This window comes from Bison bison, unplaced genomic scaffold (assembly GCF_000754665.1).
Source record: "Bison bison bison isolate TAMUID 2011002044 unplaced genomic scaffold, Bison_UMD1.0 scf7180017864487, whole genome shotgun sequence".
Classification (NCBI taxonomy): Eukaryota; Metazoa; Chordata; class Mammalia; order Artiodactyla; family Bovidae; genus Bison; species Bison bison.
The window spans coordinates 11,057,641-11,072,023 of record NW_011495047.1 but is presented as its reverse complement, the minus strand read 5'-3'; the positions used below and the strand labels follow the sequence as shown (position 1 = coordinate 11,072,023).

The 14,383-nt window shown below is 48.5% G+C and overlaps 1 protein-coding gene across 1 annotated transcript in view; it reads left to right on the top strand.

The window, feature by feature from the left end:
• DAAM2 (dishevelled associated activator of morphogenesis 2) overlaps positions 1-14,383 on the top strand; it is a 137,467-nt gene that overhangs the window by 94,824 nt on the left and 28,260 nt on the right. Inside the window, 7 exon segments of the mRNA XM_010863222.1 lie at positions 2,433-2,766; positions 4,087-4,197; positions 5,384-5,487; positions 6,610-6,676; positions 7,790-7,907; positions 10,384-10,522; positions 14,281-14,339. Coding sequence (XP_010861524.1) covers positions 2,433-2,766; positions 4,087-4,197; positions 5,384-5,487; positions 6,610-6,676; positions 7,790-7,907; positions 10,384-10,522; positions 14,281-14,339 — 932 coding nt within the window.

Sequence of the window (14,383 nt, the reverse complement as noted above, 5' to 3'; positions counted from 1 at the left end):
GTGTGTGTGTGTGTGTGTGTGTGTGTGTGTGTGTGTGTGTGCGTGCGTGCGTGTGCGTGTGCGTGTGCGTGTGCGTGTGTGTGTGTGGTCTGGGCTGACCTTTCTGCCCCAGGAGCCTGGAAGCGGAGCCTCAAGGAGAACAGAGGCTCCCTAACCCCTGCTTGTTGCTCACGCGGGGATGGGGTCTGATTTAGAGAGGGGATACAGGAAGGTTGAGAAAGTCAGGAAGTAGAAGGGTTGAGGGGATGTTGCCCCTCATCTCCCACTTCCATTTGTTTTTCTTTCTCTTAATCAAATTCTGATGACAAATGTCACACATAGTCATGGTGGAAATTTTGTGGGATACATAAAAGTGTATAATAGAAAAAAGTAAATGATACCTGTTTTTAACAACTTAATGCATTCTGTTTTTCTAAGTATATTTATATAATCATGTAGAAACACTCACAGATGCCCTTGGAATCAAATGTATTCATTATATAGAGTGCTTCCCTCAGCTTCGTTTATGGCATGTCCTCAGATCATTAATTATTGTTCTACTAAATCAAGGGTTTTAAGCCTTTGTGTGTGTGTGTGTGTGTATGGATGCACACATGTGTGCCATGGATGACTTTGGTACCCAGGTGAAACCTATTGACTGCTTATTAGAACGATGTTTCTAAGTAATAAAGTAGATAGTAGGTAAGGTTTAAAAATGAGCCAATTAAATTGAAATACAGCCACCAAATTTTAAACATTTGTGAGATAGCAGTAAATGTACTGCTTTATGCCTTAAATAAAAAGAACTAGCAACCACCATAATTTTGAAGTGCTGATGAGTGGAAATGATATTTTGAGATATCTGTAACAGCTGCAATTTGAGATGAAAACAGCTGTGATTTCTTTGGGTGAGAAAGTCAGAAATTCTGGTAATGCCACTATATTTTATTGCTTACCTTCATCATTGAAAGAAATGCTAAATTCAAGGCTGCTGCTGCTGCTAAGTCGCTTCAGTCGTGTCCGACTCTGTGCAACCCCATAGACGGCAGCCCACCAGGCTCCCCCGTCCCTGGGATTCTCCAGGCAAGAACACTGGAGTGGGTTGCCATTTCCTTTTCCAGTGCATGAAAGTGAAAAGTGAAAGTGAAGTCGCTCAGTCATGTCTGACTCCTAGTGACGCCATGGACTGCAGCCTACCAGGCTCCTCTGTCCATGGGATTCTCCAGGCAAGAGTACTGGAGTGGGGTGCCATTGCCTTCTCCGAATATTTTTTGTTTCCCATGGAAGTTGATTAGCCATAGACCCCTTAGGGGAACACATATTCCAGGTTAAGAACTCCTGCACGAAATGGTTTTTAGTGTTTTTTGCTAACATTTAAGCTAACTCAGATGTTTTCTTAGGGATCCCTTAAAGAGTGCCTTCCCCAGTCTTGATCCCTTGATGCAGTGACTGATGGCTCCCCTCTCTGGAAGTCTTCCTTGTCTGCTTGTAATTCTCTTCATTCCCATCCTCACTGGTGATGAGTCTTCAGGTTTAACAGCCATGATAATTATCCTAATAATTATCATAATCATCCCTTTCACGTATATACCTTCATAGTTGTGTCACTGACAGTCAGTGATGTGCAAATGCACAGTATTTAAAATGCAAACAAGACGTGAGTCCCTTGTGGGGTGGTAAGGATTTTAGAGCTTTGTTGTGGTTCAGTTGTTAAGTGATGTCCAACTCTTTGTGACCTCATAGACTGCAGCACACCAGGCTTCCCTGTCCTTCAGTATCCCCCAGGGTTTGCTCAAACTTATGTCCAACCATCTCATCCTCTGTCACCCCTTCTCCTGCCCTCAATCCTTCCCAGCATCAGAGTCTTTTCCAAAGAGTTGGCTCTTCACATCAGGTGGCCAAAGTATTGGAGATTCAGCATCGTTTTTTCTAATGCATATTCAGGATGGATTTCCTTTAGGATTGGCTGGTTTGGTCTCCTTGCAGTCCAAGGGGCTCTTTAAAAGTCTTCACCAGCACCACAGTTCTAAAGCATAAGCTCTTCAGTGCTTTGAAAGTGAAAGTGTTAGTTGCTCAGTCATGTCCGACTCTTTGCAACCCTGTGGACTGTAGCCTGCCAGGCTCTTCTGTCCATGGGATTCTCCAGGCAAGAATACTGGAGTGGGTTGCCATTTCCTTCTCCAGCAGATCTTCCCTACCCAGGAATCGAATGCAGGTCTCCTGCATTGCAGGTAGATTCTTTACTATCTGAGCCATCAGGGAAGCCCTAATAAGTTGACCATATAGCAACCATGGAGGGATTAGTGCTTTAGATAAACCTTACGAGTGAACCAAATGGCTTCTGTAGGTGGGACACAGTGGTCCCTAGATAAAGGGTAGCTATTTGCAAAATGCAGACAGAACAATATGCAAATACAGGATACCTGTTTGGCTGACGGCTCTGGTCTGGGCAGGTTTGTGACCCGCTTCATCGAGTTGGAGGGCTTGACCTGTCTGCTGAACTTCCTCCGGAGCATGGACCACGCCACCTGCGAGAGCCGCATCCACACCTCCCTCATTGGCTGCATCAAGGCGCTCATGAACAACTCGCAGGGGCGGGCGCACGTGCTGGCGCAGCCCGAGGCCATCAGCACCATCGCCCAGAGCCTGCGCACGGAGAACAGCAAGACCAAGGTGGCCGTGCTGGAGATCCTGGGCGCTGTGTGCCTGGTGCCCGGCGGCCACAAGAAGGTGCTGCAGGCCATGCTCCACTACCAGGTGTATGCAGCTGAGCGGACGCGCTTCCAGGTGAGGACCTGGGAGAGGGCCTGTGTAAGAAGCCCCGAGGGCCCTTAAGAGAGCGCGGTTTGGCTGGGATAATGCACTCTTACCTAGACCGTGGGTTCCTAGAGGATAGGACATTGCTCCGCTTCATTTTTGTGGCTCTACAACTCTGAGCCCAGTACCTGGCTCAGATAGGGGCTCCATCAAGAATTATTGAATTGAATGCCATTGCTCGAATCAAGATTTTAGGCTTCAGAACTTCCCTGGTGGTGCAGTGGTTAAGACTCTGCATTTCCACTGCAGGGACACTGGTTCAGTCCTTAGTCAGGGAACTAAGATCCCACATGCTGCTCGGCGTGGCCAGGTAAAATAAAAGGTGTTAGGGCCTAAGCCTGGACCAGTGCCTACTTTGGGGACACTGGGACCAGTCCCAGGAGCTCAGGCCATGCTAGTGTCTTTATTTCTCCCTGCCTGTGCCAGTAAAGAGACAGACAAGAAGTATAGTGTCTTGGTACAGAGTAAGTCTCAGTAGATGTGACCTGTCATCACAAACTTTATGGTTTGCCCACCAGAATTGACTACATGCTTATTCTGTCATCAAACATTTTAAAGCACCCACTCTGTTTGGAAAGTGACCCTCGACCCTTTGCAGAATATACAAAGGAGATGAAAGGTAGAAACCATGCTATTAAGGAGCTGAGAGTGAATATAGTTACTCTCTGTATCCTCTGGGGTTCCTCCTCCAGGACCCTCACAGGTAGCAAAATCTGTGCATCCTCAAATCTCTTACAGTTGTGCAGTATTTGCGTATAACCTATGCACATCCTTCTGTATACTTTAAGTCATCTCTGGATTACTTATAATACCTACTATAATATAAATGCTCTGTAAATAACTGTAAATAAAATATAAATGCTATGTAAACAGTTGTCAGTTCACAGCAAATTCAAATTTTGCCTTTTTAATCTTTCTGAAATATAAAATATATATGTATATATTATGTTTTAATGTGGGGTCGGTTGAACCCATGGATATGGAGGGCTGATGAGCTGTAAACAGCTGTAAAGTGCTGAAACAGCATTTTGGCATCACCCAGCAAAATACAGCAAGTCCCCAGGGCTGAGTGGGAGAGGAATAAGGCAGGACTGGGGCTGAGATGTGGAGAGGCAAAGCACGCTTCTTGGAAAAGGTGGACTTAGAGAACGTTCGAGATGAGTTGGATAGATCGGGTACAGAGAATGAATGCAGCGTTCTGGGTGGTTGGAACGGTGGGAGCAAAGGTGTGAGGCTGGACCTGTAGGATCCTGATCCCTCCCTTCTTTTCGGTCCTGCCTTTCCATCCAGACCCTCCTGAACGAGCTGGACCGGAGTCTGGGCCGATACCGGGATGAAGTGAACCTGAAAACAGCCATCATGTCCTTCATCAACGCTGTCCTCAATGCTGGCGCCGGAGAGGTGAGGCCTCTCCTCCGTGTCCTTGCTGTGCTCTGACTTTCTGGCCCTGGGAAGAGGGCGTGAGTGCTGCCTGGGGAAGTGGCAGAGGGTCGGTGTGGCTGCCAGTGCCGTCATCGTGTCTTCAGATTGTCTGTATCATGTCTTGCCCCCTGCACTGGACGCCAAGAAAGAGGGGCTCCTGGGGAGCTCCCTGCATGGGTGGCGTCGTGGCTTATGTGTGCCATGGTCAAAACCCAAGCTTGTCTGGCTGATGATGGCTTAGGATGGCGGGGGATAACTTATAGGAGGAGGACAAGTGTTGGCCTTTCTTTCTAAAGCTTTCCAAAGACCTGTTTCTGGACTGATTTCTGAGTTAGCTAGTCATAGTCTTCTAGCATCTTCTGTTAGGATGTGTGACTTCTGATTTTCCTTCAGAATGGGGTCAGAAATGGGATTCCCAGACCTTAAAAATAGAAAAATGGAAGATGAACTTAAAGAGCAGGTGAACTCCCCAAATTCTAAGGCAGTCTGATGCCTTGGTGAAGGTCAGCTTGTTGAAGGTCAAAAGGGGCAACTTAATGATCTCTTCTTTCCCCTGTTTTCTGCCAGCATACTATCTTTTTTTTTTTTTTTTTTTCCCCGCATCCCATCCTGATGACCTGACTTAGGTGAGGTAGGTTGAGGGAATTACCTGTCCCTAAGATGCTGACATCACCTGGGTCAGTACCAGCTATTTATCCTGACATCTGTTCTGATTAGTTGCTAACCATATCTCATTAGGTAGTTTTTATGAATATCATTCTTGTTAGGTAGGTAATGTTATGCCCATTTAACTGATGAGAAAACTAAGCCTTCTGCAGAGTCAAAAAACTGTTAAGTGACAGAGCAGGGATTGGAACCAAGATCTGTCTGGTTCCAAAGCGTGTGCTCTGTATCACTCTTCAGCACCGCTCTTTGAGGCCAAAATCTTAGAGATAGCTGGTGAAGGACTTAAAGGAAGTGAGGCAGGAGAGCTGAAGCGCATGACTAACAGGTGAAAGGGTGTCTCCTCCCACCCCCTCCTTGCTGCTCTGGGACCTGAAGCAGTTCCGATGCATTTGCTGCTGGGGGTGTGGTGGAACCGGAGTGGCCGTGAGGGGACTACTGGGGGACTCTTGCAGAAATGGACACCAGCCGGTGAGCCTAGTACCCCCTTGGTGACCCCCAGGATAACCTGGAGTTCCGTCTGCATCTGCGGTACGAGTTCCTGATGCTGGGGATACAGCCCGTGATTGACAAACTCCGGCAGCACGAGAATGCCATCCTGGACAAGTAAGGCCCAAGCCACCCATTCCCACCGCAAACCTATGGGGAAAGCACCTCAGTGGGGGATGGCCGAGAACCTCAGAGAGGCTTCTGTTCCCTGGGAGACCACCTGCCACACCCAGCATCAGTTCAGGAGCAGCTCTGGGTCTGGGGGAGAGGTGGATGACGGCTCTCCCGCCCCCTGTCCCACATCACCTGTGTCCCCTCCTGGCCTCCTCGCCAACCTCCTGTCTCATCTCTGATGTTAGAGGCAGGTGGACCCAGTGGTCCTCTGCCGTGGCAGTACCAATCCTGGGGGGAATTTGGAAATGTAGGGGTGTTCTTCGGTTTTCAAACTGGATGGGGGAGGCACTACTTGCATTGGTTGTAGGGAGCCAGGAACGCCAAACATCCACCGTGCCCTCCTGCTCAGCAGAGACCCGCCCCTCAAGGTGCAAGCCATCAAGGCCTTTGTTGACTGAAGAGCACAATGACGCTCCTGTGTATCACCAGTGGGCCCCTCTGGTCCACCCCCTTCACACAGGCTATTTTATTACACTAGGTCTTAAGGGAGAGCAGATGGGTGGATGGATCCTTTTGCAGTGGAGTGGAGGAGGGGATGGGGCAGAAAATGACAGATTGGCTTTGAGTGGAGACCTAGGATGGTCTGAGAACACTGGGGAAGGTCAACCTAGGACAGTGATCCTTGACTGTGGGTGATTTCACCCCTCCTCCCAACCCAGGGAACATTTGGCAGCACCTGGAGACATTTTTGGTCATCACAACTCAAAGTGGAGGGCACTGCAGGCATCTGGTGGTAGAGGTCAGGGATGCTGGTACATGTCCTTCAACTCACAGGTCCACCTCCCCCCACAGAGTCAGGGATGATCCAGCCGCAAATGTCAACCCGGGAAAGCCTGATTGAAGGTCATGGGACCCTGGGTTGGCCTCTCCAGGGACAGGCATGAGATCCTATAAAGGATGAGAGTGTTGACTTACAGGAAGCTAACTTCTTTCTCGTTTTGCCTTGGCCTCATTTGCATGAAGCCTTCAGATTTAGTCATTTCAGAGGCTTACAGGGGCTGTAACCCTCACCCAGCGCTGACCTGGCGGTCATGTCTACTTCCTCTATCCCCCCATCCCGTTTAGGCATTTGGACTTCTTCGAGATGGTCCGGAATGAGGATGACTTGGAGCTGGCCAGGAGGTTTGACATGGTGAGAAGCCTGCAAAGGCAGGACAACTGCAGTGGGTCCTGACTCCTGTGCTGTGTGTTAGCCTGGTTCCCTGGTGGTGCCACCATGGCCGGGTCTCACTTCTGGAGCCCTGGCACTATAGTGGCTCTATAGGGCCTCGCCTTAAACTGGGAGAGCATCTCCCCTGGAGGAGACTACAACCCCCAAAGGAAGGAGAGACAATTCTTACACACGGCTACCCTCGAATGCCTCCTCTGGGATGACTTTATCCCTGTCTTCCAGTAATCTGAGTCACCTTTCCCCATTGCTAACCTGATCCTGCTTAGCAAACAAAATCATTTCCATGTGAGCCTTGGTAACCCTGAAAATACACACACCTGCTGCTTTAATATGGTGCTAGAAAATCCCTGTCCAAATAGAGACCTACTTTAGGCTGGTGCTTCAGTGGCCAAGCACCATCCTTTTTGATTCTGAAAAGAGCCCCAGATATAAAGAGAAGGATACCAATGTTCCAGAGGACCAGCGGCTTCTTGCTGTCACACAACTGCAGAGTTGTTCTGGCGTTTGCACCCAAGCTGTGGATCTAGGCCATGTGCTCCTGGAGTCAGCCAGGCCCTGCTTCCTCCTCTTAGTTTGAATCAGTAGTTCTCAACCAGGGGCGAGTTTACTTCCCTTGGGGGCATCTACAATGTTTAGAGATGTTCTTAGCTGTCACAGCAGGTGTGAGGAGGATGCCCCTGCATCTGGTAGATGTAGGGCTAAGATGCTGCTAAGTCATCTGCAGTGAACAGGGCAGCCCCTCACCCCCACGGATAAAGAACCATCTAGTTCAAGATGCTGGTGGTGCCAAGGCTGGGGAACCCTGGTTTATATAATTAGCACATCTCTCTCCTCCTTTTCTCTGCCCTTCTCTTTTTCTAAGTCTGGACCAGAGGCAGGGAAGGAATGCTGTCCTGTAGGATGGGGCTCAGTGGATGGAAACAGGGTCGTCTCCCCCTCTCTTCTCTTCCCCTGCTCCTTCCCCTCCCCTCGCCCCATTCACTGTGCCCCCCACACCCTCAGGTCCCCCCTCTCTTCTCTTCCCCGCTCCTTCCCCTCCCCTCGCCCCATTCACTGTGCGCCCCACACCCTCAGGTCCACATTGACACCAAGAGTGCTTCCCAGATGTTTGAGCTGATCCACAAGAAGCTGAAGCACACGGAGGCCTACCCATGCCTGCTGTCCGTCCTGCACCACTGCCTACAGATGCCCTGTGAGTAGCACCCTGCCCTTGGCCAGTCTGAGCCCTTGGTCCAGGGCATCTTGAGAAAATGTGTCAGAAGCTCCCAGGGTAGGGGTGTCTCCCCGTGTCTCCCTCCTGGCCCAATTGTACCCCAGTTCCCAGGAGGTCGGACTGGAGGACTCAGGCCCCTACTCTACCTGTCCTCCTTGGAGTCAGGACTCCCACTGTCCCCAGCACAGGGGCTGAGGATCAGCCCTGAGCAATGCCAACATCCTGGACCAACACGCAGAACTTGATCCCTGCTGAATCAAACAGCCCTGACTGCCAGCTCGTGGCAGCGTTGTGATGGGCCTTCTCGGGGCGTTCCAGAAAGAAGTTTCATGCTTGCAGGAGCAGTACAGCTGCGGAGTGGAGGTTGTGGCAATCACGTGAAAGCAAACTCGTTGCTTTGTTTTTAAAGATTTTATCAACTCTTCCATCTAACCCTGGCTGGCTCCCACCCTAGTGCCCTTGTTCCTGCCTCACTTTACAAATACCAAATGACCGTGTCTATAGGAGCAGGTGCTAAACTCTTAAGATCCAGGTGTGTGCAGTGACCAAATAAATTATGCAGAGTTACTAGTAGCCACCCCAGTGTGCGATCTGAAATGAGTTGGAGCTGCACCATTTGGTATTTAAGCTCTTCGTAAAATAGCAGATTTGGAAACTGGCATGGACCAATAAAATGGTCACCCCAGACGGACTCTCTTTAGTGGTGGTGATGATGCTGGTGTTGGTAATCAGGTAGTGCTGAAAACTACAATTTATTGTTGCCCACTCAGGGCTGGGTCAGAGAAGGCAATGGCACCCCACTCCAGTACTCTTGCCTGGAAAATCCCATGGGTGGAGGAGCCTGGTAGGCTGCAGTCCGTGGGGTCGCTAAGAGTCGGACACGACTGAGTGACGTCACTTTCACTTTTCACTTTCATGCATTGGAAAAGGAAATGGCAACCCACTCCAGTGTTCTTGCCTGGAGAATCCCAGGGACGGGGGAGCCTGGTGGGCTGCCGTCTATGGGGTCACACAGAGTCGGACATGACTGAAGTGACTTAGCAGTAGCATCAGGGCTGGGTGTGATGGGAGATTTATATAGTATCTCTAAATCTCAAAATGGCTTAAGGCATGTGTTCTATTATCTACATCCTTACAGTGGGGGAGCCTGAGAATCAGACAGTCTTTACATATGAAAGAATTTTGTTTCTTTGGAGTCAGGACTTAATTTTTAAATTTTTTTAAGAGGAATTTTTTTTTTCAAAAATATTTATTTGGCTGTACTGGGTCTTAGTTGCAGCATGCAGGATCAAGTTCCCTGACCAATAATTGAACCCAGGGCCCGCCCGCCCCCATTGGGAGCATGGAGTCTTAGCCACTGGACCACCAGGGAAGTCCCCAGGGGTCAGGGCTTTAGATGAATCACGTTCTACTTCTGTGAACACAGGCTTTACCCTGTGAAAGGAAATGGAAGACATTATCATTTTGCAATGCATGTGCCAGTGGAGGGATGGGAAGATGGACAGAGTGGCCTGGACCAGGAAGCTGCCTGTTCTCCAAAACCCAGTCTAGAAGGTCTTGGTGAAAGACTTGAGAATTCTGACTTCTGCTCCCATGAGTGTTTGGTACTCCAAGGGCATTGTGAATGGGTCCCCCTAGTCTGCCTCAAAATGGAGCTGTGCAGACATGACCTTCCTCCTTGTAGGCATTATGGTCTGCCTTTGAGGTCAGGATCTTGCTGTTTGACCCCCACCTTGGTGGTCAGTAGAAACACAGTACTTGGATTATGAACCCAGGAAGAGGAGCCTGTGGCGATCCCATGAAAAGAAAGTCCTTCTCCAGCCAGACTAAATTAGGGCAGACAGCAGTAGGGCCCTGTAGAAATAGGCACAACCCACTCAATGCCTTTGCCTTCACAGTTCAGGGTCACCTTCACCGAGAAATCTGCCTGGATTCCAAGACTGCTTCTCCAGCCCATTCTGACCCCCATCTCAGTACACACCTGTAATTATTTTCCATTCCTGTAGGACAATAGCATCAATAAACCTAGAGTCTTTGCTTTTTTAAAAAAGTTTCCCTAGAGACTTCATTATTCAGCATGTAATGTTTGGAGCAGATTTACTTTCTTGAATGTGCTTTTCTAAGATAATTGTTAAAAAAAAAAAAGCAATTTGCATTCCTAAGGCATGGGATGCTCAGGGTACCAACAGGGAAGAAGGCAGCCAGAAAGCATTTCAGGGAGTAGAGAAATATATCTAGAGGGTTGACACATTCATAAAAGGTCAGTTGCAGATCAGCAAGAAATGATACAATTTATGAGCCTTCATTATCAGCAATCACATTTCCTCCTCCATCATCCGGGGAGCTTGCTGAGGAGATTGCTTTCTTCCCCAGCCTGGCCCCAGGCGGTGACCCTAGGGCAGGGCCCCAGGGGGCTCTGCAGCTCAGTCAAGATAGGATGTCTGTCGTCCTGCAGACAAGCGAAACGGTGGCTACTTCCAGCAGTGGCAACTCCTGGACCGCATCCTGCAGCAGATTGTCCTCCAGGACGAGAGGGGCGTGGATCCTGACCAGGCTCCCTTGGAGAACTTCAATGTCAAGAACATCGTCAACATGTGAGCAGTGGCCATCCCTTACCTGTCTTCGTCTTCCTTCCCCATCTCTCTCCTCCTTGGCGTCTCACCAGCAAAATCTCAGCTCCCTCTCTCAAACCCAGACAGGGCTCAAGATGGGCCCTGGGCCAAAGCATCCAATAGAACTGCCTGAGATAGCAGAAACGGTCTCTATGCACACTGTCTAAACGTGGCCCCTGGGCGCTTAACCCATGGTTAGTGTGACTGAGAAACTGAGTTTTACGTTTTATTTCGTTTTCATTAAGTCCATGGGGTCGCTGAGGGTCAGACACGACTGAGCGACTTCACTTTCACTTTTCACTTTCATGCATTGGAGAAAGAAATGGTAACCCACTCCAGTGTTCTTGCCTGGAGAATCCCAGGGACGGGGGAGCCTGGTGGGCTGCCGTCTATGGGGCTGCACAGAGTCGGACACGACTGAAGTGACTTAGCAGCAGCAGCAGCCATGTGACATGTGGCTGGTGACCACCATATTGGATAGTAGAGGTTTATAGAGGGTGCTTACCGCTCCCCATGATCCACGCGCATGGAGTGGATTGAGGGAGATGGCAGTGTAACACGGAGGAAGAGTCAGCAACCTATGGCTGTGGGCTAGCCCCCATCCTCCAGTTTGTTTTGTGTGGTCCGTGAGCTAAGAGTAGTTTTACATTTTAAAAGAGTTGTTAAAATCACGCACAAGACGCTGCAGCAGAGACCTCACATATGAAACCTAAAATAGTTACTCTGGCCCTTTAGAGATGGTCTGCCGACCACTGAAAATAGAGCATGACAATTGAATTATTGGAAAAGGATGTCAGAGCCTAAGGTCTCTGGCTTATCATCTTTGACTCACCCTGGGTGTAAAGAAACACCAAGAAATGAGTTTACAGTTGCATCAGTTAATAACCAGGCCTCATGTTAACACACTTAGTTTTAATTTTAAAGTTTTGCTTTCAGTATCAGTCTGAGTCTGCTGCCCTTAAGGAGATACATTGGCTCTCAATGATTCATTGTGCTGCATTGCGAAGCCAAGTAGAAAATGATTTTTGAACCGTTCATGCTACTGTTTTCATTTGCACAAACAGCCGGGTGTTAAAGTCAAAATCCTAACTGGTATGCTGGGAGAACACAGCTAATAATCCAAAGGCAGCTTTATTAGGAAACCGTTTAATTTAATTTTTATTTTATATTGGAGTATAGTTGATTTACAATGTTGTGTTCGTTTCAGGGGTGCAACAGAGTGATTTCATTATACGTAAACATGTATCTATCCTTTTCCAAATTCGTTTCCATATAGGTTATTACAGAATATTGAGTGGAGTTCTCTGTGCTATACAGTAAATCCTTGTTGACTGCCTATTTTGTATATGGTAGTGTGTATATGTTAATCCAAGACCTAATTTATTCCCTCATCTTTCCCTTTTTTCAACCTTACGTTTGTTTTCTGTGTCTGTGAGTCTGTTTCTGTTTATAAGCTCATTTGTATCATTTTTTATATTTCACATATAAGTGATATCACATGGTATTTGTCTTTCTCTGCCTGACTTACTTCACTTAGTGTGATAATCCCTAGGTCTGTCCATGTTACTATAAATGGCATTTCATTCTTTTTTTTGGCTGAGTAATATTCCATTTTCTATATATACCATATCTTCTTTATCTATTCCTGTCTCGATGGACATTTAGGTTGCTCCATGTCTTGGCTATTATAAATAGTGAAAACAGCTTGATTTGTTATCTTCTGCTTGTTCTATACACTATTTAGTGGGGAAGCTTCTCCTCTGCTGAGGATGACAACTCCTCAGGTGCAGTGAACTTTTTGCTGCTTCTTGGACAATAAGAGTCCTAGGCTCACTTTCAGACACCAATATAGTCTCAAAGCTGCAAGTAGAAGGGCTAGTCTTAGATGTGAATCAGCATTCTAGATTTGATTCAGCCTTAAATCTCTTTCCTTCCTGGGTTGGAGCTGGAAGCTGCAGTGGGAAGAGTGAGTGAGTGAGTGTGTGTGTGTGTGAGCGTGATGATTGGCTTCTTTCTCTGTTCTCTTTCTCTTCCAGCCCCTTCTATCCCCTCCTTTCATCTAGCTAACCATTTTCTGAACCCCCACCAGAGGGAGCATGGGGCAGGAAGGAAAAATGGGAAAAGGCCCTGCTTGATCAGGTAACTTAGTAAAGAGGTTTCCTGCTCTCTGGGTTTAGCACATGGATAAAGAGATGACGTATATCCCTGGGGTCTTCAGATGTTCCTTGCTGGGTGCCTCTCGCTACAAAACCCTGGTCACTGGCTAAGCCTGTTTTTCTTTTTTCCCTCCAAGCCTGCCTGGTACCATCCCTTCTATCAGACCCTGGTTCAGTGGCTATACAGTGCACTGACTCAATGGACATGAGTTTGAGCAAGCTCTGGGAGATGGTGAAGGACAGGGAAGCCTGGCATGCTGCAGTCCATGGGGTCACAAAGAGTCGGACGTGACTGAGGGACTGAACAGCAACAGTCCATGTAGACTCATGTTGTCAAAGTGTCCACTTTTCTCCCAGGTGCATTTTTTGGATGAGACTTACAACAGCTTCAGCCGACTTCCTCCATGATGCTCTCTGACTCATGAGCAACCCTCATGCAACCTCTCATACTAACAAATTCTTGGAGTGCCATGGATGCCAGCCCCCCTCTGGACCTGCCTTGTCTCAGTCCACCATGCCTCCCTCCCAGTAGCAGGGCACGTGGGTCAGGCTCTCTGGATGGGTGCAAGGAAGTCACTTCCTCTGGGAGCACTGAAGGAGAGCCTCCCTGTACCCACCCTCCCCAAACCTCCCCACCAAGGGAGGATGGCAATAGCTTGCTCTAGAGAAATCTCTTCATAAATTATTTCCTCCTTCATACCTTACCCCCTCTTTATTTTATTTTATATTTGTTTATCTGGCTGCTCTGGGACTTAGTTGTGGCATGTGGGGTCTAGTTCCCTGACCAGGGATGGAACCCCGGCCCCCTGCATTGAAAGCATGGAGCCTTAACCACCGGACCACCAGGGAAGTCCTTCGTCCTCTGGAGAAGGACACACGTGCATTCACATCCTCTCTTCCCATTTCCTTAACCACTGGACCACTGAGGAAGTCCCTGTTCCCTCTTTGTATCCTTGGTCTGGTTGAGGAGGCCAAGAATCATGGATCTGTCTCCTCCATGCTTCCAGATTTACAAAAGGAATGATGATTGGGCTCTCACCTTGAAACTTCACCTCTCATACGTTGATGTATCTGGGTACAGCCCTCATTTAAACCCCACATAATGAGAGTTTGACATGAATAGGGCGTATGACTTAGACACCCTCTGCCCACTCACTCTGAGTTGCTGGGGTGAGTGATTTCTCTTGCTGTAACAGACTGGAAGTCTGAACCATGGTAAGACTGATATTTTGACCTCTCTCAGATGCAAGGACCTATTATTACAAAGGGGTACAAATCATCGTACAACTAGGGGAAACCTGGGACATCGTCCTAGCTTGACGAGTTAGCTTCATTTTCTTTATCACAGAGGGGTTGGACTCTAAAGGTGCTTTCACTTTCTCAGCCCATAGAGAGACAGGTGATGAGACCTTGTCAGGGGTGGGACCTGGAGAGACACCTGGAGAGTCAGAACCCTAGCCTCCTAGCTGCACAGATTGGAGATCAGGGCACCAATGTGGGGGACTGGAAGGTGCCATGCCCTCTGGGAAGCTATGAGCCAACAGTCAACAGATCCTTCTCTCAACCCCCTCACCCCAACCCCAGGCTCATCAATGAGAATGAAGTGAAACAGTGGCGAGACCAGGCAGAGAAGTTCCGGAAAGGTGAGGGGCTCTGCCTAAACCCACCACCTGCTCCCCACCCTCCC